Raw genomic sequence first — 24558 nt, 5'->3', positions numbered from 1 at the left:
ATGCTTGTCATCTATTTCTCCTTGTCATCACCACCACCACCACCATCATCAAGAAATGGCATTCATTCCCTAAATGCCTGCCTACAGGCAGTAATGGGCGGAGGTGCTCATTGTAGGCACTCAGAATCTGAAGGATGAGTTAGATCTTCCTGTCCTGGGTGAGGGTTACACTCCCCCAAAAGGAACAGGTATGCAGCTTGGGAGTACCCTTGGACCCAAGCCTCACCCTGGTATCTCAGGTGGAGGCTATGGCCAGGAGTGCCTTCCAACAGCTTGGGTTGATTCACCAGCTGCGTCCATTCCTTGAAGAGAACAATCTCAAAACAGTGGTGCATCAGCTGGTAACCTCCAGGCTTGACTATTGCAATGCGCTCTACGTGGGGCTGCCTTTGTACGCAGTTTGGAAACTTAAGTTAGTTCAAAAACCAGCAGCCAATCTCTCAAAAACCATTGCTTCTCTCCAACCATCCATTTTATGCTAAACCTGCCTGCCTCTGGACCTAAGAGGGAGGGGGAGAGAAAGAGCATCCTGCCACCTGCGTTCTCACCAGAGTAGCTGCTTTCACTCCGTAGAAGGGAAAATATTATTATTATTATTATTTCTTGTTTACACAGTCAGACAGGTGTTATTGACTGGTTTGTTTTATCCAGACATCGAGTCCTTCCCAAGGACCTGGGATGCCAGAATTTTATTGTCAATCGTTATAGATATCGTCGCAGAATATAGGCTGTTCCCAGTAAAGCTGCTTTTTGTAATTGGCTGATGGTGATTTCTGGGGCCCCTATGGTGTTGAGGTGCTCTTCAAGGTCTTTTGGAACTGCACCCAGGGTGCCAATTACCACTAGGATTATTTCGGTCTTTTTCTGCCACAGCCTTTCAATTTCAGTTTGTAGATCTTTGTATTTTATTATTTTTTCTATTTCTTTTTCTTCTATTCTGCTATCCCCTGGTATTGCTATGTCGATTATTTTCACTTGTTTTTCTTTCTTCTCGACTACAGTGATATCTGGTGTATTGTGTGGCAGATGTTTGTCTGTTTGTAGTCGGAAGTCCCATAATATTTTTACATCTTCATTTTCTTCAACTTTTTCAATTTGATGGTCCCACCAATCTTTGGCTACAGGTAGCTTGTATTTTTTGCAGATGTTCCAGTGTATCATCCCTGCTACCTTGTCATGCCTTTGTTTGTAGTCAGTCTGTGCGATCTTCTTACAACAGCTGATCAGGTGGTCCACTGTTTCATCTGCTTCTTTACAAAGGCAGCACTTGCTGTTTGTTGTGGATTTTTCGACTTTGGCTCTTATTGCATTTGTTCTTAGTGCCTGTTCTTGTGCAGCCAGTATTAAACCCTCTGTTTCTTTCTTCAAGTTGCCATTCTTAAGCCATTGCCAGGTCTTGGTGATGTCTGATTTTCCACTTATATTGTGTAAATATTGACCATGCAGGGGCTTATTTCTCCATTTTTCTGCTCGGTTCTTGACTTGTTCTTTCTTGTAGGCCTGTTTTGTTTCATTGGTGTTGAATAGTTGTGCGTTCTTGACCATTTGAAGTGCATCTTCTTCACTGTCCCTTATATATTCTTCCAGGTCTCTTTTCTCCTCCTCTACTGTTTGATGGACTTGCAGCATTCCTCTTCCACCTGAGCTGCGAGGGAGGTAGAGCCTATCTACATCACTGTGGGGGTGCAGAGCACGATTGATGGTCATGATTTTCCTGGTCTTACGATCTAGCGTCTCCAGCTCTGCCTGGGTCCAGTCTATTATTCCTGCAGTGTATCTAATAACAGGTATAGCCCAGGTGTTTATGGCTTGTATGATGTTCCCGCCATTGAGTTTGGACCTGAGGATTTTTCTGACTCTCCTGATGTATTCACTTCCCATTTTTCTTTTAACTTCAGTGTGTGCGATGTTATCAGCCTGGAGAATGCCCAAGTATTTGTAAGATTCTTTCTCTTCCAGGTTCTTGATCTTGCTTCTATTGGGCAGTTCTATTCCTTCTGTTTTTCTTATTTTCCCTCTGTTCATTATTAATGCAGCACACTTGTCTAGTCCAAACTCCATTGCTATATCGCTACTGAATATACGGACAGTGTTTAGCAGTGATTCGATTTCTGACTGGGACTTTCCATACAGCTTCAGATCGTCCATGTAAAGCAGATGGTTGATTTGACTGGATGTTTTAGATGTTTGGTATCTGAGGCTTGTTTTGTTTAGTATTTGTGAAAGTGGGGTCATGGCGATTGCAAACAATAGAGGGGATAGTGAGTCCCCTTGGAAAATGCCTCTTCTAATGCTAACCTGTCCAAGTGCCTCGCCGTTGATTGTTAACTGTGTACTCCACATGCTCATTGCTTTTTAAATAAATATCTGAATGTTTTTGCTGACACCAGTTGTTTCTAAACATTTTAGTATCCATGTGTGAGGCAATGAATCGAAGGCTTTCTTGTAGTCAATCCATGCAACACTTAGATTGGTTTTTCTTCTCTTGCAGTTTTCTAAGATCATTTTGTCAAGCAGCAGCTGGTCTTTTGTGCCTCTGGTGTTCGGGCAATTTCCTTTCTGTTCAACTGGAAGCTGTTTGTTAGTTAATAAGTGTTGCATCACTTCATCTGCTATTATTCCAGTTAATAATTTGAACATGGTTGGCAGGCAGGTTATCGGTCTATAATTACTTGGAACTGCACCTTTTGCTGGGTCTTTCATGATGAGATGAGTTTTCCCAGTTGTTAGCCATTGTTCAATATCACCTCCTTGCAAAATGTGATTGAACTGTTTTGATAGTTGTTTATGAAGGCTTGTTAGGTGTTTAAGCCAGAAGCCATGCAGTTCATCGTCGCCTGGCGCAGTCCAATTTTTAATTTTCTTTGCTCTTTCACTGATTAATTCTGGTGTTATTATTAGATCTTGCATTTGTTGGTTACATTTTTTGACTTCTTTCATCCAGCCTGCTTTTTTATTATAATCTATTGGATTGTCCCATAATTTCCGCCAGAATTGCACTGTTTCTTCTTTATTTGGCGTTTCTACGTTTCTTGCAGTTTCTCCTTCTATGCTTTGGTAGAAACGTCTCTGATTCGACTGGAATTGGAGATTCTGCCTGTGTTGTGTAATTCTGGCTTCATATCTGCTAATCTTCTTTGACACTGCTGTTATTTGCTGCTTTATTATTTCCAGGACTTCTCTCATTTTCCTTGAATCTAGATGGTATTTTTGGATCAGATACTGTTTAGTGTTTTCATTCTTCAGCTTCTTGTCTGGCATATCTTTCAATTTACTAGCATCTGATCTAAGCCTGGAGATTTTATTTTCTAATCAAATCTTCCATTTAGGTGATGTACTGCTTTCTTTTTTTACAGGTCCACTGATCTTCTATCCGAGCTCTTGTGTTGTTATTGTTGCTGCACTGTACATGAGTTGGTTTGTTTCTTGCAAATTATTGGTTGTTATTTCTGCAAGTGCAGCATTGACATCTTTTAATGCCTGAGCAAGTTGTTTTTTGGCAACTGTTTTTAGAGCGGGAAGTCGAACCCTGGTGGTTGTTTGCTTCATGTGCTCAGTTATTTTTTGCTTTAGTTCTTCTTGCTTTCCTGTTAAACGGCATTTGGGTTTTTGAGGTGAATGCAAAGGGGAGGTTGCCTGGTTTTAATTTTAAAACAGTTCAGCAACGGTGATATCCTCTATTTCCAACACCTCCTCCATCTGCGCCTGAGCAACTGCTTCAGTTGGTGGTAATTCTTCTTCCATATCTTGAGCCTGTGTTGCTCTTTGCAGTTCTTCCAGCTCAACTCCTGTGAATACTTTATTTCTTATTCTGAATCTTCTCTGGTCTGCTAGCCTTTGTTCTGTTATTTCTGTATCTGGATGCTTCTCTTTTCAAATTTGGTACATTCTTTTTAAATAACCTCTTCTAGTTGGACTAGACTTGTAATAGCAGATCATTATTTCCTTCTTGGCATTTTTTGTATATTTTTTTCGGTTAAGCGACGTTTCTTCCAGTAGCTTTGCTGTCTCCAGCCCTGGTTGCTCAACTGAAGATCCTGTGTCCTGTAGCCCACTTGCCACCAGATGTCCAGGGACTATAGCACCTGGCGCGGTCCTTGTTGACCCGGGCGATGACCAATCCGGTATAGATTTATTAAAGTTACGTCTCACCATATTGTTGATGGGAGAGGCACTCTTTGTCTGGATCCTCTGGTGAGACCTGTCTTGTAATAATAATTATTATTATTATTATTTTTAATAATTAATAATAATAATGATGATATTATTATTATTATTATTATTAACATTTATATCCTGCTCTTCCTCCAAGGAGCCCAAAGCAGTTTACTACATACTTAAGTTTCTCTTCACAACAACCCTGTGAAGTAGGTTAGGCTGAGGGAGAAGCGACTGGCCCAGAGTCACCCAGCTAGTATCATGGCTGAATGGGGATTTGAACTCAAGTCTCCCCGGTCCTAGTCCAGCACTCTAACCACTACACCACGCTGGCTCTTCCGATAGCCTTTGAAGTACCCCTAGGGGTACTTGTACCCCCTGTTGGGAACCCCAATCTATCTCAATATTGTCTGTTCTGTCTGGCAGTGGCACTCCAGAGTTTCAGGCAAGAGTTTTCCCCAGCTCTCCCTGTAGATGCCAGGGACTGAACCTGGGACCTTCAGCATCTTTAAGCAGATACTCTACCACTGAAATACAGCCCCATCCCTAACACAGTCCAAGGGACAATAAAATGCTCCTTTAGGGAATAATGTTTGAAAACTGCATGCAGAAGGTTCCACATTCCCTCCCTGGCAGCATCTCCAAGACAGGACAAGATTATTATTATTATTTTTTAGGACAAGATTTTAGGGCTGAGAGAAACCCTTGCCTGTAACCTTGGAAAAGCTGCTGCCAGTCTGTGTAGACAATACTGAGCTAGATGGACCAAGGGCCTGACTCAATATAGAGCAGCTTCCGATGTTCCTAAGTTCCTATATTCACAGTGAAGTCCTAAGTGTTTTGAAACGGAGGGGGGAAATATTTAAAACTGAAAACCTGGACATTTTTGATGGAACTGTGAGTCTGGATTTGCTTAAAATGGCAAGAGGGTGGTGGACATTAGGAAGGCAGGAAGGCAGTCTAAATAAATATCATAGGATTTGTCTTACACATAGTCTTACACAATGCTTGCTTGTGGTAAAACTTGTTTTTGTTTTTAAAAAAGCATGTGGTTTCTGCATAGAATAAATGTGTGGTTTTTTTCCTGGGGAAGAGCATGAGCAATACCCTGCTAACAAGGCAAAGAGGCACCTTTTAACCTTTATTAAACCTTTCTCTTTATTTAGCAGGGGGAGAGTAACTGGCCCTATCCATCCCCAGCACAGCATCCCTCCAGTGACTTTTGCTGGTGTCTATCTTATGTTTCTTTTTAGAGTGTTAGCCCTTCGGGGACAGGGATCCATCTTATTTAGTTATTTATTATTCCTCTGTGTAAACCACCCTGAGCCATTTTTGAAAGGGTGGTATAAAAATCAAATGAATGAATGAATGAATGAATGAAATCTTACTTGCAATCTGAATAGGGGGAGGCGGTCCACAATTCTGAAAATGATGCTAATGCACCAAACTGGCCACGTGGGAAGCTTCGGGGCAGAGAGCGTCCAAGGCAGGCGCGTTCTTAAATTCTTCTTAAATTTGGATTCCCACAAGTTGTTTGAGAAGGAGAGCTGGTCTTGCGGTACTAAGCATCATCATCATCATCATCATCATCATCATCATCATCATCATCTATTCAACTAGCACTTTGCAGAGTTGTAATAAAGGCCTTGGGAAAGATATTTAGATGCCATGAAGTGTCTATACCTACAGAGATTAGAATAGTTTGGACAATTGTTTTCCCCGTGACACTCTGTGGATGCAAAAGCTGGATTTTTAAGAAGCAAGATAGAAAAAGTATTGACACTTTTGAACTTTGGTGCTAGAGAAGACTTTTGAGGATACCATGGACAGCCAGGAAAATAAACAAATGGATCACAGAACAAACCAATCCAGAATTTTCACTCAAGGCAGAAATGACCAGGCTCAAACTATCATACTTTGGACACATTATGCGAAAACCCAGCTCCCTTGAGAAGTCCATAATGCTGGGGAAAGCTGAAGGCAAGAGAAGAAAATGGCCAGCAGTAAGGTGGATGGACCTGATCACGACAGCAATGGATGCACCACTGAGAGACCTTAAAGGCCAAGTTGAAGACAGATCATCCTGGAGAGAATCTATCTATGTGGTCGCTAAGAGTCGACACTGACTTGACAGCACTTAATCAATCAATCAATCAATCAATCAGGGAGAGAGAGGGGGATATGTCTCCATCATCTCTCTAGGAGGAAACAAAGAAGATTGACTCACCACAGGAGGTACCTGAGGAGTCAAAGCAGGGTTCATAGAGTAGAGGCAAGCAGGGACAGGTGAGGAGACCCTGACTAGCTCCCTCTGATCCCGATGCCCCTAGTTGCCATTAGGTTAGTTGGTGCAAAAGGTCGATGCACTGGAACTCCATCTCCAACACGTATAGACAATAGTGAGCTAAGCAGACCAATGGTCCGGCTTGGTATAAGACAGCTTCCTATGTTCCTATGTACAACTCCCATAGAATCACAGGATCATAGAATGTCAGAGTTGGAAGGTACCTTAGAATTCTTCAGTCCCCTACTCCGTGCAGGAAACTGCTACAGCAGCTCGGACAGATGCCTGTCCAGCCTCTGTTTGAAAACCTCCAGCAAAGGAAAGCCTACCATTGCATGAGGGAGACTGCTTAGCTGTCGAACAGCTCTTACAATTAAGAAATTCTTCCTAATGCCTAGCCTAAATCTGCTTCCTTGCCATTTCAACCCATGGATTCTAGTAGCCCAGCCCTAAGGAGCAACAGAGAACCAGTCTGTTCCTTCTTCTATAAGGCCATGGTGGCCAGGGATGTTGTAGTTCAGTATCATCTGGAGACCCAAATATGAGGACCCCGACCCTCGAATGATGAGTTAGTGTTCTAGCATACAGTCGAGATGTGCAACGAAACCAGACCACACCCTTGTGCAGCAACTATAATGTGCCAAGGGAAGGCAGGTAGTTTGCGTAAGAGAAAACACACTCAGAATTTATCATTTCTACAGTCCTTTTTAGTGCTTCACAATGGATATAACATTGCTCCTCTTCCGTTTCTGTTGTGAAACGTCATGATGCATCTCTTGAACTCCTCCCTCCTCCTTCCATGATCTTCTGGGTATTTGAAGACCATCTTTCCAGGCCTTCACAACTCTGGTCCTGCCCCCAGTAGAAACATAGGAAGTTGCCTTATACCAAGTCAGACCCTGGGTCCGCCTGGCTCAGAACTTTCTGGCACAATATTGTCTATTCTGACTGGAAGCAGCTCTCCAAGGTCACAGGCAGCTTTTCTCTGTTGCCCCCGAGGACTGGATTAGAAATTGGATTAGAAATTCCATGGGGTGAAATTGCAAGGAAGGAGATTTAGGAGACGACAGGGATCAAACCTGGGACCTTCTGCGAGCAAAGCAGATGCAATTCCAGCTGCGTGATTTCCAGCTCTCTGCTCTTAAATGATCGGGGTCCGGGTGGGGGCCAGTTCTCTCCTGCGGTCTGCTTCCCTCTTCACTGTTCTAGCTATGTTTCTCAGGAAGATGGTTCCCAGAAGCAGTTTAACCCAGGCTGCTCGTCTGCAGCGCAGGCATCCCTATGGATCACAGTGCTGCTGGCCCGCCTAACCCCACTTTGAAGCCCGGCCTTTAGACAAAGTTTAGGGTGCGAGCGTGCCCTTTACCCCGGCACTGGGATCAGATGGGTGCTCAGGCTGCTTGTTGCCTGAGTGCACACAGAGATGGGTGCCTAGAGCGCCCGTCTCAGAGGAGAGGAGAGCTGGTCTTGTGGTAGCAAGCGTGTCTTCCCCCCTTAGCTGAGCAGTGTCTGCCTTGGTTTCATTTGAATGGGAGATTAGATGTGTGAGCACTATAAGAGATTCCCCATCAGGGGATGGAGCCGCTCTGGGAAGAGCATCGAGGTTCCAGGTTCCCTCCCTGGCAGCATCTCCAAGATAGGACTGAGAGAGATTCCTGCCTGCAACCTTGGAGAAGCTGCTGCCAGTCTGTGTAGGCAATACTGAGCTAGATGGACCAATGGTCTGACTGGCAGCTTCGTATGTTCCTATCCCCCAATGCACCACGCTCGACACACTATGCATTGTGGGATATCCAAAGGTTGGGATGTGTCATCCCAGCCTCCAAAGATCCACACTGCTGGGAGCAGTGAGGATCATGTGAGCGCATGGTAGTATACCTGAAGAAAAGCAGAAGAATCATCTGGGGGGAAGATGAGTTGGACTCTGCCTACCCCACTGCCCGCCCTCCGCATCCCAGGACTATCATGTGAATAGCCTCAGGGTCTTACTCCTAATCAGCTCTAATTCCAGCTTTAGCGCGAACTTTAAACTCTTCCTCCAGCTTTCACTAACTTTCTGCTGCAGGCGAGCCTCCTTTTATTCTCTTCCCCCCCTCCAATTTTCCGAAACTAACCGATTTAAAATTGACTGCATGTTATGCTTTAAAATAAAATTATTACAAAATGATGTATAGATGGTATCTGACACCCAAAAAATTGGCATTAATGTATAAAAATGTATCAAACAAATGTTGGAAGTGTGGACAGTCTGAAGGCACTTTTTTTCCTATGTGGTGGAGCTGTGGGAAGGCTAAAGCATATTGGGATATGATATATAATGAGTTAAAGAAAATATTTAAAATGACATTTCCTAAGAGGCCAGAATCCTTCCTGCTGGGAATAATAGAAGGTGCAATTTCTACAACTAATTCAACGCTTTTTATGTACGCTTCGACGGCGGCTAGAATGATATATGCACAGAAATGGAAGAGTAATGAAGTGCCTTCAAAAGAAGATTGGCTGATAAAATTTTTGGAATATGCGGAGATGGCAAAAGTTACAACACTAATAAGAGACCAAAATTTTGAATGCTTCAAAGAAGATTGGAAACCATTCTTGTTGTATCTAAAGAACTATTTTCCTACTATGGACTTTACAGCAGGGTTCGAAATTTAGTAAAAAAACCTGCAGGTTGGGTAGATTAGCTGTGTTTGTAAGGATTTAAATTTATGTTTTGAACTATTATTATAGCAAGGGTAAACTTTATAGCTGACGATTCACGAAGAGATGTGTGCGGGAAGTCCACTTTTGTCTATTCGTAATCAATGACATATTAATATTGTTAAAAATAATAAAAATTGAATTTGAAAAAAACACCAAACCAACCAATCAAAATAAATGCGAGCTCCCCCCATTAAAAAAAAAACACCAAACCAATCCAATCCAACCCTCTCCTCCCTCCAAAAACCAAACAGCAGGACTCTTTCCCCAACCAGACCAAACTGTCAAACGGGAGCTGTGAACTCTTGATCCCTGCCAGCTTCTTCTTACAGAGCACAGGAAGGAAGCAAATACGCATTCAAAACAGAAATGTGAAGAGCACAAGAGGAGGTCAAGGCCTTGTTCCTGCACAAATGGCATTTCATATTTGGCAGGACTTTTTAATCACTGGAATGGAATCACATTTCATATTTGGCTGTATTGGAGGCAGTCAGTGTTGGTTTGTAAGCTTGCCAGGCCTTGCCAAGGCTGTGCTTTCCGGGCACTCGATTGGAAGGTGCAGCTTGCTCCCAGGATCCTGTGCTCAGCAAACCTCATTGGCGGCAAACCTCAAGTGGGCTCCTCTGGAGTGATCCAAGCCAATGGTCTGAGTGAGTGCTTCCAAGCAAGAGGCATTTGCATGGACCTGTAGCAGTGTAGCAGCGTCTCCCTCAGCCAAGAGGTGAGCTTGGGAGTCTGTGGGCACAAACGCTCCAAGGGAGACGAGAAGAAAAGAGGAACTCAGACACGACGGTATGTTTTGAACAAAAGGGGCAACTTTATTAATATACTTAAATAGGTTACAAGTCGTCACTTAACTTTCTAACTAAAGGAAACAAAACAGGACAGAATGGAGTAGGCAAAAAAACTTTCCATCTTGGCCAATCTGTTGGAAAGCCAAAAATTCCTACTCGGCCCCCAACAGGGCGACCAGCAAAGCCCATTCTGCCCCTGGGAGGGAGGGGGAGGGAGGGAGGGAGGGAAGGAAGGAAGGAAGCCCAGGGTCACACAGAAGAAGGGAATGGCAGCGCAAACAAAATTGGGGGGAGTCCCAGCCAGCCCCCACCCTCCCCACCGCTCCTTGCAGGTATGTTCACTTGGTCTCCTCTTCTGGGGCGGATCGACTCCTCCAGCCGCCCAGCAGCAGCACATGCCTGCAAGAAGCACAAAGCAGCGTCAGTGGGGTTGCCCTGCTCCTCCTCCCTTTCCACTCCGGCAGCCCAGCAAGCGGGGATCGGGCAGTGGGGTGGGGGTTGATGGGGGGGCAAGCCAGAGAATTCTGCTTGACCTCGGGCTCCCCACTGTGCAGCCACAGCATGGAGCAGGAGGGAGAGGAGGATTCTCTGGCCTGCCACCGGGCAGGACCAGGGGGCGCTACTGGGGCCGCAGGGGGCCCCCAGAGTCTCCCAGGCTCCTCTGCTGCTGCACCGGTTTGGGAGGAAGGAGGAGGGAGCGGAGGGGGGAGTGAGGCGTGGCTGCGGGAGTGGAGGGGGGGAGGAGCACACCCTCGGCAGGGGAGGGGGCGGATGCCTGGATGGGGCTTCCCCTGCCAGGGGAAGCCAGGCCGCTGGGGAAGGGGAGAAAGGTGGAAGGAGGAGGGGGTGCTCCCTGGCCAGCTGGTGGGAATGGAGGGAGGCGGTGACCTTGCCCTCCTGCTGGGGCCACACAGCCTCCCTGGATCCAAGGGAAGCCCAAGAATGGTTCCAAAGGGCCACTTGGGGGCAGGGTGGTCCTGTAGCCTCCTCCCACTGCCTGCCAGCAGAAGCAAGGGGAGGGGCTTCTGCACCCCAGAGGCGGGGCTTCCTTGGGCCAGGGGAGTGGAGCCTGCTTCCCCCTCACTCCTCAGACAGAACTGCACTTCCCTGCTGGATGTCTTCTTGTGGACAGATCTTGTGTCCACGCGCTTGGAGGAGGTCTTCTGGGAGGCCCCTGCGCTGCACGGTCTTTCCTGAACCTCCCTTCAGCTGCTGATCTTCAAGGGGAGAGCACGGGGCTGTTGTTCCTGGAAAGAGAGAAGGACATTGGTTCAGAGATGGGGGGTCTTCTCACACTCTCCCCCATGACACCACCAAGCACCAGGGACTCCTGGCAGAATATCCGTATCCTCATTTCCCAGAGGGAAGAGAGATCTTTCCTCTTTCCCTTTGGCTACTGGTACAACCAGACACAAGGGCCGAAGTTGGCATTCCAACACGAGGGAGGGTTGCCCAGATTCCTGCCCACCCTTCCTGCAGCCCCAGCCCCCTCCCTAACCATCGGGGCCCCTTCAAGTGAAGCCCTGCCTTGGTCTACTCACCAGTCGGTCAGGTGGAGAGATCACCGTACTCTGGCGGGTGTCTCTTCTTCTTACAGCCCGCCCACAAGCGCCGAACGGCAGCCCGCAGCCCGTGCCGGGAGTGGAGGGAAAAGGCCTTCTTCACGATCTTCTCTGTCTTGCAGGCAACTCTCCCGACCTCGGGGTCATGGTCGCCAAGCAAGCTCTCCAGCGCTGGAGGGATGAAGGAGAAGGTTCAGAAATGGCATGAAGAGATCACCCCACCCTTGGCCAAGCCCCACCATTTCCACACCAAGAGGGCGCAAGTCCTGACTCTTTCTCCCCTGCACTCTGGGAAAGCCTACTGCTGAGCATCCCTGAGGATGCAAGCGGGACCTTCCATTTGAGGGGACAGGTGGCCCATTCCAGCTCTGTGGTCCCTAAATCTAGGCCTCTCCCCTCACAGAAACTTCCCCTTCCCACCCAGAAACCGGCACTTACCAGCATGGAAGGTCTCTATGTTCCCTTCAGTGAGGATGCTGCCCTTTTTGTGGACCAGGTGACCTAAAAAACAAGGGTGGAAGGAAATGGGACCACAGTTCAGGACACTGTGCATGGAGAACCCGATCATTCAGGAGAGGAAATCCTCCCCTATCTGCTCCGTCTGGGACTGACAGATTGAGCCATTCCTCCAGGGACTCTTATGTCACCTTGGGAGGAAATTAAGCAAAGAGACCTCGCTAACACGCACTGGGCCAGTCCTCCTGGGGAGGGAACAGCTCCTGCCCCTCCACACCCTTCTGGCAGTGCCTTCCAAGAGAATGAACCTTTGCCCACCAAGACGACCCACTAAGGGAGACCCAAAAGTCTTGTTTCGCTTACCGATCAGCAGGGCAGCCGTTCTCCTCACTGAAGGCTGCTCGCTGCGGAAGAAGCCCAGGATCTTGGTGGCCTCCATCTCCACGGCGTCCTCTGTGCCGAGCTGCCGAATCTGGGATCAAGAGCAAAGACAAATCCCGAGTGAGCAAAGCATCGCCCAAAGGTCCTTGAGCCATTTGAGCCGAGGAACGGACAGGGAGGGGCTGCCCTTACCAGACGCTTGGCGATCTTGTGGAGCAGCTCCTGCAGGCTGTAAGAATCCCGCGCCAGCAGCTTGCCCTCCAGGTGCCATAGGAGGGCTTCCGCCAGGAGGCTCAGATTGTCCTTCGCAGCCTGCCAAAAGAAAGACCGGAATGGGAGTGAAAAATCCTCCCAAGGGATTCCAAGAAACCTCTTAGGGGGCTTCAAGGAGTAGGGCCTGGATAGGCCAAACCACAGCGGGACAGCTCGTGAATTCACCATCCCGTGAGGCTAACTCTGGGGCCTGCCACTGGACGGCTGGACTTGGGGAAGCCTAAACACCTTCGTAGGGGTGGCAGGAAGAAGTGGGCTCTCACCTGTGCTACCTCCAGGTCCTCATCCTCCACATGCATCAGCACCGCGATGAGGGTCGTGATGTTCTCCTCTGTACCCTCATGATGGTGGTGGCGGTGCTGCAGGAGATCCAGGTGGGTCCTCATGGCTGCCCTTCGGATCTTAGCCTCCTCCTACAAAGAAGAACAGGGCTTGTTATTAGGGAGGAATTCCTCACCTCCATCACCATGCAGAAGAGCTTGCATGGGTCTCTAGGGGGTTTCTGGTTTCCCTTCTCCAACCCGTTCGGAACCTGCAGGTTGGCCGGCCCTCATAGAGCCGGGGCGGAGGGCTGGCATGTAAGTACTCACGTGGTGGAAGAGAGGGCGGCACAGGGCAGCCAGGACAGCATTCACCGTGGCCTGGTGTTCTGATGGACAGTGCCTCAGCCGCTCCATGAAGGCCAGGACCCCCCAAGTGGCTTCCAGACTGGAGGTCCTGAGCCCTGCCAGGATCCCGGCACTAAAATCCTGGGGTTTCTTCGCCTAGGGAGGGAAAAGGTGGATCCTTGAGAACACATGCTAGTCTACCCCCTGCTAAATGGACCACATAGCTGTCCATGTTTGATGCCGCTTGGCTTCCATCCAAGAGGGGTGAAAAGGCGGCATTGGAGCACGTGGGGAATCAGGGCTCCCACTGAGAGATGCATTCCCTTAAGGATTTCTCCTTCATCCTGTGGCAAGGGTTCCACAGGCTGAATCCTCCCAACTGGAAAAATCTTCCTGTCACACCTGGGGATGCCTAGGAGCACCAGCCTCAGGAAGGGCTCCCCAAAGAGAGGAGTCTCCATGTCTAGGGATGCTCCATGCCCAGGGATGTCACTCACCGCCTTTAGCTTTCCATAAATGTGGAGAAGACCCCTTTCGCTCAGGTAGCGGATGTTCTGGCTGGGGTGGACTAGCCACGCTACCAGGACCATCCAGGTCTTCTCTAAGGCAGCAAAGTCTTGGTCTTTCAGGAGCAGCTAAAAGAGGGAAAGGAGCAGAAGACCCATCAGCCCCTGGGGCCAAACCCTCCTCTCAGGGAAGCCCACCTGAGGAAAATGCTTCTCACCTCCACAAAGAAGGCCACCTCTGCGAGGGAATGCTCTTCTGGATCTTTATCGAGGCTGAAGAGGGAAGCCAGGTATGCCTTCAGCCTGGCCACTGTGGAGGATGGTGTCTGGAGAAGAGCCCTGCAACACACAAAGGCCCCTGCTGAGTCCTGGGCGGGAGGCCCAGAAAGAGCAGACCTGACCCAAACCACCCCAGCCCCCAGGCCTCCTGAGGAATCTCCTATTCACTCCTACTTACCTCACCAAGAGGGCCACACCCTGGAGGCAGCTCTGCAGAGAGCACAGGGATTCCCAGCAGGTCTTCTCTGGGGTCACCTGTGCCACCCTCTCCAGCAGGGTTCGGACAATCTGCGCGGTCTCCCTGCAGAGAAGAGAAGGTTGCTGTCACCACCATGTCAAGGGTGGGGGCAGTGGACAAGGGAGGGACTCCTTGCGGGGTGGCGTAGTATCAAGGGTGGAGGGACTGAGTTGGACCATGGGAGGGAGACCACAGAGGTGAAGTGACTTTATCCACAGCTGGCTTTTTAACACTGCAGATGCATTTTAAGGCTCTCTGCAGAGCCAAGAGGGCTGCAAATTCTGGGCTCTCCTCTGTGTAGCTGAGGGAGGGGACCTCCGTGCCAGAGTCACCCCAACAGGCCAGAAATGCTGCTCACCCATCAGAGTGGGACATGGGAGAAATGACCCTAGCCTGTCCTCCCAGAGTGCTGGAAGGAAGACTTGCTGGCCCCGCTTTCCCCACCGCCATGACTTACTCAGGAGGCAGGTAATGGCTGTCTCGGTTCCCGACTCCCTCGGTGGTGTTCTGCAGGCCGGTGAGGATCTTGTTGACCAGGCCCACCAGGAGTTCGGGGAACCTTTCCTCCACCTCACTGGCATACTCCACGCTACGGATGACGTCCCCAATCTTCTTTGTTGCTCTCCCCTGCGAAGAAGAGGAGGGTCAGGCCTCAGCACACAGTCCTAGGGACGGTTATGGGTCAGGAGAATCCCCAGGGCCAGGCCAGTGCCATGGGTGTCTGCACCCACATCTGGGCCTGGAGGGTGCTGCCTCTGGCTCAGGGTGCATGAGGTCAACTGCAAGGGAAAGACATCCACAAGGGGAAAGGGCAAGTCCCCACCTCCCGTCTGAACAGTGACTGCCATCCAAGCCGCCATCTTGTGTAGTGCAGGAAAGGAGGAGCAGATGGGTGGAGTCAAGTCACCCTTGGTTTGCGCCCCTTACCTCTCCCAGATGGACCGAGGAGAACCAATCTGGGGCCAGCTGTCCTCTTCTTTCCTCTTCGCCGATGTTCCTGAGAGAGGAGAGGAGAGAGAAAAGCTTCTCAAAGAACTGTCCTGTTGGAGATGGCAGCCAGCTGAAGAAGTACACGGGCACCCAAAGAGATGCTAAGCAAAGATCTAGCCTCCCTTGGGAGGTGGCTGGCAGGGGAACTTCATCAGGCCAGAGATCTCCCAAGTCCAGCCTTTCGTTCCCCACTGAGAAGCCCTGGGAAGTGTTCAAAGGGGGCATCGAGACAGGAGCCCTCCCCTGCTCCTTCTCCCCAACACCCACTCATGCCAACAGCATGGGGGTCTCAGAGCTCCCTCTGCTAACAGCCAGCAATAGACTTGCTGGTGTCTGTCTTGCACCTGCTGCCAATCGGCCTCCTTGGGTGAACTCCCCCTCCAGATTTCTCAGGGAGCAGGTAGGAGGAAACATCCCTCTATGGGGCTCAGACATGGGGGGGCTGCCCCTGTCCCCTGCAGCCTTCTGCTGGCTACGCTAAAATCCCCCCAGCTCCCTACTGGCTCCTCAGCAGAGACGAGGGTACCTACCTGGCCGAACTGGGGGTCAGCGGAGAGTCCCACACCTCGTCCTCGATGCTGCTGATGTCATGCATCGTATCGTCCTCGTCTGTAGAGGAGCACTGGGGAGGAGAGAGAAGAGAATCGGGAGCGTTTCAGGGCTTGCGTTGACCTTGCGAGGCTTCTGAGAGGAACCAAGCCCAAGGGACGGTTGGGAAGACATCCTGCTCTAAAATAAGACCTGCCTCTTGGTAGAAAAGGCATTTGGCATCTCAGCCCAGAAGAGCCTTTCACCACATTTTTGCCCGCTTTCCAATGCCTCAGATGCATTTCCTCCCATCCCACCAATCACAATCCCTCCCATCCTGCAGCATCTAGAACTAGAACCATTCCATGTTCTGTCTCCTGCTGGGGAACAGGGCACTCACACACACACACACACACAAACACACAAACACAACCTAGAGCCCGTTCACATGAAAAAATGGATGATGAAATGGATCATTTCTCACCTCCGCGGAGGACGAGTCTTCCACCGTGTAGGTGTTCTTCATCATCTTCTTGATGAGCCACTTCTTTGGCTTCTGGACTCTGAGAGGAGAAAGGAGAGACATGGCATAAGAACAGCAATGCATGCCCTGTGGATCAAGTGAAAGACACGTGTAGCCCAGAACCCAACAGTGGACAGCCAGATGCCTATTTAGTTGGTTGTGAACCACTTGAGACCTGGTTACATGTGGCATTAAAGTGTGTTTATTCAGAGAGAGAGAGAGAGAGAGAGAGAGAGAGAGAGAGAGAGAGAGAGAGAGAGAGATCTCGAGATTCGGAGGTTCCTTGGCTGTCATGGGTAATAGTCTTCAACTGGCTTCTCCTCCATGAACATGTCTAATCAACCAAGGCTCCCAGGGAAGGTGATCCGCCTCTATGATCCCTGGAGCGGCCCTTCAGCTGAGAAAGGTACCTGGGGGAACTGGTGGCAGAGTCCTCTTCCGACCCCTCTTCCTCCACGCTGGCATGTGGAGTCTCGGCCCCCGGGAAGGAAGAACTCTGTGAAGGAGAGAAGGGGGAGAAATGGTTGCTCTGGCCCTCACATTGAGCTTCCTAGGCTTCAGCAGGGAAAAGGCCAGCCTGGCACCTTCCAGCGGTCATCACCGGGTGAGCTGAACGCAGGAAGTGGACCGGAAGGGGATCGTCCCGTTCTGGACACAACTCTTCCCGCTTTCCTGATTTTCAGTTTTCTTAAAAACCACTTTGGAGCCCAGGCATGCTGGCTGGAGGCTGGCAGGAGAGATGGCAAAAGAGCTCCTCTCTCATGCCCGCCTTCCTCGCAATAAGGTCGGTCGGGCTGATTTCAGGCCTTCGCGCACGCATGCAAATGGCAGAGGGGAAAGGCATCAACTCCCCCCACCCCAAGACATGCTGCGCTCCCTCACTCAGCTGGGGCCCCGATGGCTCTGGTGACTGGAAAAGACCACTTCCAGTCCACTTCATGCTTTCAGTCGGCTCCTTAGTGAGGACACTAAAGGCACGTGCAAAAACATGCCAAAACTGGGTCTCCTTTCCTCTTTCTTTCCCATTTCTTTCCCCTTTTTCATTTAGTTCATTTCTCATTGGTTTGGTTGAGTTTGCTTATTGTTTTGTATTTTTATTCATTCTTCATTTATTTGTCACTGTTTTTCAATGGTTGCCATTTAAGCAACAGGATGCTCCACCTTTAACTGTGAGATCTCGACCAGAAGTCAAGGCCATAGCCACCATCTCCTTGCGGCCATCTTCTTTAATCCGATCACCCCCACCGTGCCACCATTGTGATACAGTGTTGTTAAGGGCATGGCTGTCCCTTTACCATAGCTTTAAGCAAACGACTGTCAGAAGATGGCCGCCCACCCGGCAGCATCAAAACTGGGGCCATTCCACATGCTTTCTACTCCTGGCCAACACGGGGGACCCACACGCCCAACCCACAGTTCTTCCGAGGGAGGGACTGGATGTTGAGGCTTCCTGACCTCTCCAAGGGATGGCTCTTGGTCAACGGCGGTGTTTTGCAGCCTCCTCAACACGGTGCTTGGCCTCTGGACGCTAAAAAAAGAAAGAAAGAAGACACATGAGATCAGAACACGAGTGCTTAGAAAGAGCTCTGCTTGATGAGATGAATGAGGCATGCAGCCCAACACCCTGTTTCCAGGAGTGGACAGCCAGATGCCTGCAGGAAGCCCACGGGCTGGGCATGGAGACACCTGTCTCCATGGAATCAACCCTCCATGCTGCTCGGAGCTTCTGTCCACCCTTGGCTTCTTGCTAAACTAACCACCTCCCCCCCAAAAAACTTGCATGGGCTCCTAAGGAAGGTCCTCTACTTCCATGAGCCATGGAGCTGCCCCTCCAGGTGAGAAAAGAGTACCTCGGGGAACTGACAAAGCTCTCCACGTCCAGCTCCTGATCCCTAGTGTTGTCTTCTGGGATCTTGGCCTCTTGGATGTCAGGACTCTGCAAATGAGACAAAGGTTTCCAATGTGTGAACTCACTCTGATCTTCCTAGGGCCTAGGATTCGTAGCGAGTTTTTCCCCTGACATTTTCTTTGTGTTCATTTTTATTTCTTTAAATTATTTTGATTTTTTTTTAAAGACAAAAAAACCTTATTAAAAAGCAACCATGTGTTCTAATTCTAACTGGTTGGGAGTGCCAGGGCACAGTCACCACATGCTTGTGGCCATTTGGTTTCATCCTATGTCCAACCATGAACCTCCATTGTGATATGATCTACTGTGGTCAGCAAACTGGCCACCATCCTACAAAAGGGCCATCAGAATCAGTTGGCTGAACTCTGCAGCTCTAGTCCAAAGACAGCATGACAGGTAGGTCTGTGAAATCTCTTTCTTTCCCTCCCCAAAACCAGCCATTAACAGAAACATCACTGCATGGGAGTTCCAGAATGGAATGCTAACTGCTGGTTGTCATTTCTTGTCATTTCTTCTGCATTCCTTTCATGGGGAATGGAAACCAAGAGGAACGGGACCCACTGGCATCAATAGTTTGGCCCAGAGAGTCTTCTTGATCCCACCCCTTCATGTCCTCTTCTCTCCTCTCCCCAAGAAACAGGGTTAGCTCAGCCTTTCCAAAGGGAGAGACAAGGTGGGCCCCTGAGTCCGGAGTGAGGGCCATCCCTCCTGCTGTGAGCTGTTTTTACCTGAGGGGACCAGGATTGTCTCTACAGAAATGCCTCTTCAGTCAAGAGACCTGGAGGATCTCTGCCAGGAAGACCCTCTCCTCTCCTGACCCGTCTCAGGGTCTTGGGAGCCGTTTGATGCCTCCAATCCAAAGCACACCAACCCAGAAAGGTGGCCATTGGAAGGAGAGGCAGAGGGTGGCAGAATCCTTCCCTAGCCACGACGTTCCCACTGTAATCCTCTGGCCAACATGCAGCAGCTGGATTTCCTCCCCTTTCTGGATCTGACCCCGCTCTGTCTCCTGACGGTGGAGATGCAATCTCCCCTCACCCCCCCCACCAGCCCATCCACAAAAGCGACTGGAATCGTTTCCTGACCTCACAAGACCATTCGGTGTCCACGGTCTGGAGAAACCATCCATCCTCCTCAACCGTGAAGACACTGCAGGAAGAAATACAATGGCCTGAGTACCTCGGAAGAGCCTTGCTGGATCAGACCAAAGATGCATCTGGCCCAGCACTCTGCTTCCAATAGGGGACAGCCATCCGGCAGGCCTCCAGGAAGCTATCCTCTGTGCCCTTCAAGCTAGCGGACATCACCACCACATCTTGGAAGAGTGAATGCTTCTACGCAGGGGCGTAACTACCATGAGGCCGGGGGAGGCCGTCGCCTCGGGGCCCCACTGCCTTGAGGGGCCCCCCAGAGACACCTCCCATGACTCCCCATTGCCCCCTGCCCAGCCCCAAGACCCTTCAGCCACTTGCCCTGTTTGCCCTCCCTCCTGCTGGTCCTCCTGGTCGGCCATCCAAGCAGCAGGCAAGCTGCTTTTCTCCCGGGCGCCTCTCAGCTGATCGGCGGCTGGGCGGGGCTTCCAGGGAGGCCTCCGTGTAGGCCTCCGTGAAGCCTGAATTCGAGTAGGCTGGCCAGCCCCAGGAAGAAGGCTGGCAGTCAGAGTGGCCACTCCAGTTCTCTGCAGCAGACCCTCTTCTTCCCAGGCCAGACAGCTCAGCCGTGGCCAGGTAGAATGTGGATTCCTTTTGGTGGTCACACCCCGCCCCCCGCCCCCTATATCCAGGTAGGGATCTGCTTGCCATAGGGCTTGGATGGGGGGTGGGGAGACTGAGAAGTCTCTGAATATTTCATGGAAGACTGATTGGAAAATTTGCTGGCTTAAAAAAAACCTCTAAAAAGTCCTATAAGTGGCTTGTTTCATGGCAGGAAATTACAAAAACTTCTGGAACAAATTTATTTATGTCTTCATTCATTCATTCATTCATAAATACACTTCTGTTCAAGTTGTTTTGCCACCCAGGTCTGAGTGAGAACAGACATGAGTGAGAACTGTGACGCATGTGTTGTGCTTTTCTATTTTTCCCCCTTAGGGTCAATCTGGCCCACATGTGAATGCAGCACCTCCATTCCAGAGGAGATGTGTGTTAAAGGGCTTTCAAAGCCTCTTGTGAAAAACCTCCTGGAATCAAACTGGACTGAATTTGTTCAGAATTCTGAGAAATCAAACATAGGCTCACCCTGCATGGTTGAAAGTCTCCTTTGCTAATCTGCAGCAAGGGGCCCATCTTAATAATTAGTGTTTCTAGTGTGTTCTAGGCATTAAAAGTAGCACAAAGATATAGTATTCAATGTATATCACTATATATTGTGAAGTGTGTGTGTATTCAGTGAAATGTATTTCTTGGCAGCATACATATTTTGAAATATCAGACTTAAATCCTTGCAAGCCTGGGGTGTGTGGAAGCCCTAGACTTTGGGGGGGGGCATTTTAAAATCTCTTCTCAGGGCCCACTCCAACCTTGCTACGCCCCTGAGCGCATTTGGCTCCGTTCTTAGAGCTCTACTTCGAAAACGGAGCACAATGCAGAGAGCTTCATGATTGAAAAGGGAGCTGCATCTGCTGTCCACAGAGCCACCACCGGGTATTACTTGCTGGCAGACTGGAAGTCGCTTAGATGAACTTCAAGCTCAAATCCTTGGTTTTGTAAATACACCACATGAAAAAGGAATTTTTGACTTGGAAATAGTTGTGCCTGAAAGGTATCCATTTGAGCCTCCAAAGATGCACTTCCTGACTCCATTTAAAAAAGGTTTTACTCCCATATAATTCTTCTCTTCTCATTTGCTCAATTTTGTACATCTGTTTTTTGTATGTTTTGAATGAGGACAGAAATGTGAGAATAAAAGCCCCCTGCTTACGGGGCAAAGAGGCACCTCTTTCTCTTTGTAAACTGCCCCGAGGCATTTTTGGAAGGGCGGTATAGAAATCGAATAATAATAATAATAATAATAATAATAATAATAATAATAATAATAATAATAATAATAATAATTATTATTATTATTATTATTATTATTATTATTATTAATCTCGGTGGCGGGCCCATTTAAGAATCTTGTCTCGGGGCCCACTCCAACCTAGTTACGCCCCTGCTTCTACAAAATGTATGAAGACATCGTTTTTGTCTGCCCTGCACCTCTTGCCGGTCAGCGGCACTGGATCCATCCCAGATCCAGGCTGGCAGGGGGACAGAAAACCTTCCCTACACAAAAGTTCAAGAAGAAACTCTACCTCCTCGGGGAACTGATGGCATGTGCGTCTTCCAGGATCTCGTTCCCAGTGTTGACGGTCTGAATCCTGGAGCCATCCGAGAATGACTTCTGTGGATGAGAATGGAGAGAGGAATGGGTGCTCTGGTGCCCACTTGACCTTTCCAGGGCATCTGGGGTCCAAACGTCAACCCTCCTTCAAGAGGTCCTTCTTAACAGAGGAGCTTAAAGCAGGAGGTGGCTACTTAGCACCTCAAAACCGTGTCTACCAACGTGTAACTGGGCTCAGAGAGGAAACCAAACCCAAGAATCTACTGAACCTCAGAAACCAGCTTTCCGCTTATTCCTGGGCAGTCGGGTGAGATCATGGGTGTTACACAACATTTGGAGTGGCAGGATCCTGAAAAAGAGTCAGGACTCCTGCTACATGGGACACTGTGGTTTCTTGAATGGTGCCTTTAATTAAGGAAAGCCTTGCTAAGTTCTTCTCTTTGCTGGGCAGAGCTATTGGCCACTTGATGCTGCAGACCCGTGTTTTGAGGCCCTTTTCAATGACACCAGAAAGTGGGCCATGAGGAGCCAAGAAGTGGCAGTGGGGGAAGAATGCACCATCTACCCCAAAGAAGACTTTCCCACTCTAGTTCCCCTCCAGACTGCTCCCTTCCTGGACGTGTTTTCTGCTTGGTAGTCCAGAACAAAATCAAAGTCTAGAACCCTGGGGGAGGGAGTGATTTGGGGCAGGAGAGCGGAATGAAGGAGCCAGGTTGGAAGATAGGTAGACACACCCCTCTTCCCTCTCAGCACTTCCCATCCCAAAAGTTCCCATGATGCTTCCTCCATAGCGAGGGTCTCCAACCTTTGCCTGAGTCACTTGTAGTTGAGCCGGGATTGTCACTCATCCCACCCACCCAATTCACTGCTACTACCACTGCAAATATCAAGGCATATGGCTTTTCCAGACAAGTTCTCAAAGCATCCCTTCAACCTGCTAAGACTGGATCTCTACCACACGCCCTCTATTCTAGCTCGAAATGGGGTCTCTCCCACCCCCTCCCAGCCCTGCCATGTACAGACTGGGTTTTCATCTCTTACCAGTGACCATTTGCTCGTTTTGGCCACGGAGCACTCTTCATATATCTCCTGTGGCTGGAAGTCACTGAGAGGGAAAAAGGACAAAAGACACAAGTTAATGAGTGAGTGAGTGAGTGTGTCAAAGGAACCCAGAGTAGCCAGTTTCCAGCAGTGGGCAGGGGTGAAGGTAAGAACCCTCCAAGCTCCTTGCAACATAAGGGTTACTTTCTTTCTTTATTTTATTTTATTTTATTTTATTTTATTTTATTTTATTTTATTTTATTTTATTATTTATATACCCTCCCCGCTCTCCACAACATAAAGGGCTTTCTTTCTTTCTTTCTTTCTTTCTTTCTTTCTTTCTTTCTTTCTTTCTTTCTTTCTTTCTTTCTTTCTTTCTTTCTTTCTTTCTTTCTTTCCTTCTTTCCTGATTCATTCATTCATTCATTCATTCATTGGATTTATATATATTTATATACTGCCTAATTTAAAAACCTCTAAAACAGCTCAGCTCCCTTGGTTGGGGTTTGGAGAGCGGCTACTGGTCAGAGTAGAGCAATGGTCTGACTCAGCATCACCTGTTCCGAGGGGCTGCCACGGCCCCCTCCTCTGCCCCCCAGAGGGGCTTCCACTGCTCCCCATCCCAGTTGCTCCCTTTGCCCTGCAACCACTCAAGGAGGCACCAGCAGATCCAGCCCTGAAGGAGCAGCCAGCCACACCCTGGCTCCAGTCTCCCTCTCCCGCTCTGGGTGGCTGCAGGCCTCACCTGGAATCCAGGGCCTGAGAAATAGTGGGCCAGGCCCACCAGCCCATGGAGCCCCACAGCCCCTCAGTCCTCAGAGAGCAGACTAGGGGACCGATCCCCCCACCCCACCCATCCTCCTTTGAAACCCTAGGGAGCAAAATGTGCACGAGAACCCTCCCTGGCCTCCTGTGCCTGAACCCCTGGATCCTCTCCCAGAACCCATCTAGCTCAGACGGATCGGCTCTTCTCCTTTGGAACTCCCTTTGCCTGCCCCTGCTCTCATTCCTTTCTGTCTTTCCCACATTCCAATAGTCAGAACTTAGACTGGGTGCCCCTTGCAAACTGGGACCTCTTGGGGGTTTGGGCTTTAATGTTGGGGGTCATGACTTCTATGGCAGAGTATTCAGCAGCTATTTCACTCCCATTACAGCAGAAGTCAACAGGGTCTCCGGGGCAACAGCTTGTCCATGATAAGCAGGGAGATTCACACAAGGTTAAACTAATCTGCTTTATTCAGAAGAAGATGCTGAGAGGAAAAGACCTCTATCTGACTTCTGGCTACGTGTTGGTCAGAGAGAGACCTGTCGTGGTCATCAGGGTTACTGGTGCCAAAGGCCGATGGCATCTGGAGCTGGATCTCCAACAATGAAACCCTGGCAGGGGCCATGTTTCTTGAGAGGATCCCAAGTGGTCCTGAAATCCAAGGTGCCATAAATCAAGAATGGGCCCAGATAACCCAGGAGGAGCAGGAGGACGTACCTGAGAGGAGCCACAGGAGTTGCCTCATCAAGGCTGCCCACGCCACGTAGTGAGGGGCATCCTTCTCCCATGTCCTGTCAAGGAGAGAGGAGAGCAGGAGTGAGGATGGGCTGGGCCAGTTCACACCCACCGGGGTCATTCCTAAGCAGCCAGTGGGGACTCCCACCCTAGATTTCTCATCAAACCGCTTTGAGAACTTGGGTGGTCTTTCCCCCACATTGGACCTCTTTGGAGCAGGGTGGTGAACCCTCCCTCTAAACCCCCTGCCGGAGGCCATGTTCAGCGCTCCCACATGGCCCCAAATGGACAAAATTTGGCGTGAGCCGCAGGGGAGACAGGTTGCTCTCCCCCTGCTAAATATCAGAGTATGACCACTTTGAAGGGGTCTCTTGGCTCAGTTAGCTGAACTCCCTGGGCCCCGTGGTTGGCATGGCTGGTCAAGCTTTTGCTCAGAGCAGAGGAGCCTGACCACATCAAGAGGCAGCAATTCCCATCTTCCACAGAACCTGCACCTCCCCCTTGGC

The 24558-nt window shown here is 49.4% G+C and overlaps 1 protein-coding gene across 2 annotated transcripts in view; it reads right to left on the bottom strand.

Annotated features, from left to right (window-relative positions):
- LOC128332911 (uncharacterized) overlaps nucleotides 1-19862 on the bottom strand; it is a 192658-nt gene extending 172796 nt beyond the window's left edge. Inside the window, exons 1-12 of one of the 2 annotated variants that reach the window (XM_053267731.1) lie at nucleotides 19662-19862; nucleotides 19275-19338; nucleotides 18131-18216; nucleotides 17736-17808; nucleotides 16691-16776; nucleotides 16242-16320; nucleotides 15760-15851; nucleotides 15167-15236; nucleotides 14697-14866; nucleotides 14180-14302; nucleotides 13941-14061; nucleotides 13714-13851 (exon numbers count right to left, since the gene is read on the bottom strand). In XM_053267731.1, the coding sequence (XP_053123706.1) occupies nucleotides 13714-13851; nucleotides 13941-14061; nucleotides 14180-14302; nucleotides 14697-14866; nucleotides 15167-15236; nucleotides 15760-15851; nucleotides 16242-16320; nucleotides 16691-16776; nucleotides 17736-17808; nucleotides 18131-18216; nucleotides 19275-19338; nucleotides 19662-19702 (1143 nt within the window). In that variant the 5' untranslated portion in view covers nucleotides 19703-19862. Of the gene's footprint in view, nucleotides 1-13713; nucleotides 13852-13940; nucleotides 14062-14179; nucleotides 14303-14696; nucleotides 14871-15166; nucleotides 15237-15759; nucleotides 15852-16241; nucleotides 16321-16690; nucleotides 16777-17735; nucleotides 17809-18130; nucleotides 18217-19274; nucleotides 19339-19661 lie in introns of both variants that reach the window. The other variant, XM_053267729.1, reaches the window with a different exon arrangement.
- Nucleotides 19863-24558: the final 4696 nt, after the last annotated feature.

The sequence above is a fragment of the Hemicordylus capensis genome, chromosome 7 (assembly GCF_027244095.1).
Source record: "Hemicordylus capensis ecotype Gifberg chromosome 7, rHemCap1.1.pri, whole genome shotgun sequence".
Lineage (NCBI taxonomy): Eukaryota > Metazoa > Chordata > Lepidosauria > Squamata > Cordylidae > Hemicordylus > Hemicordylus capensis.
This window is presented reverse-complemented; position numbering and strand designations above follow the sequence as displayed.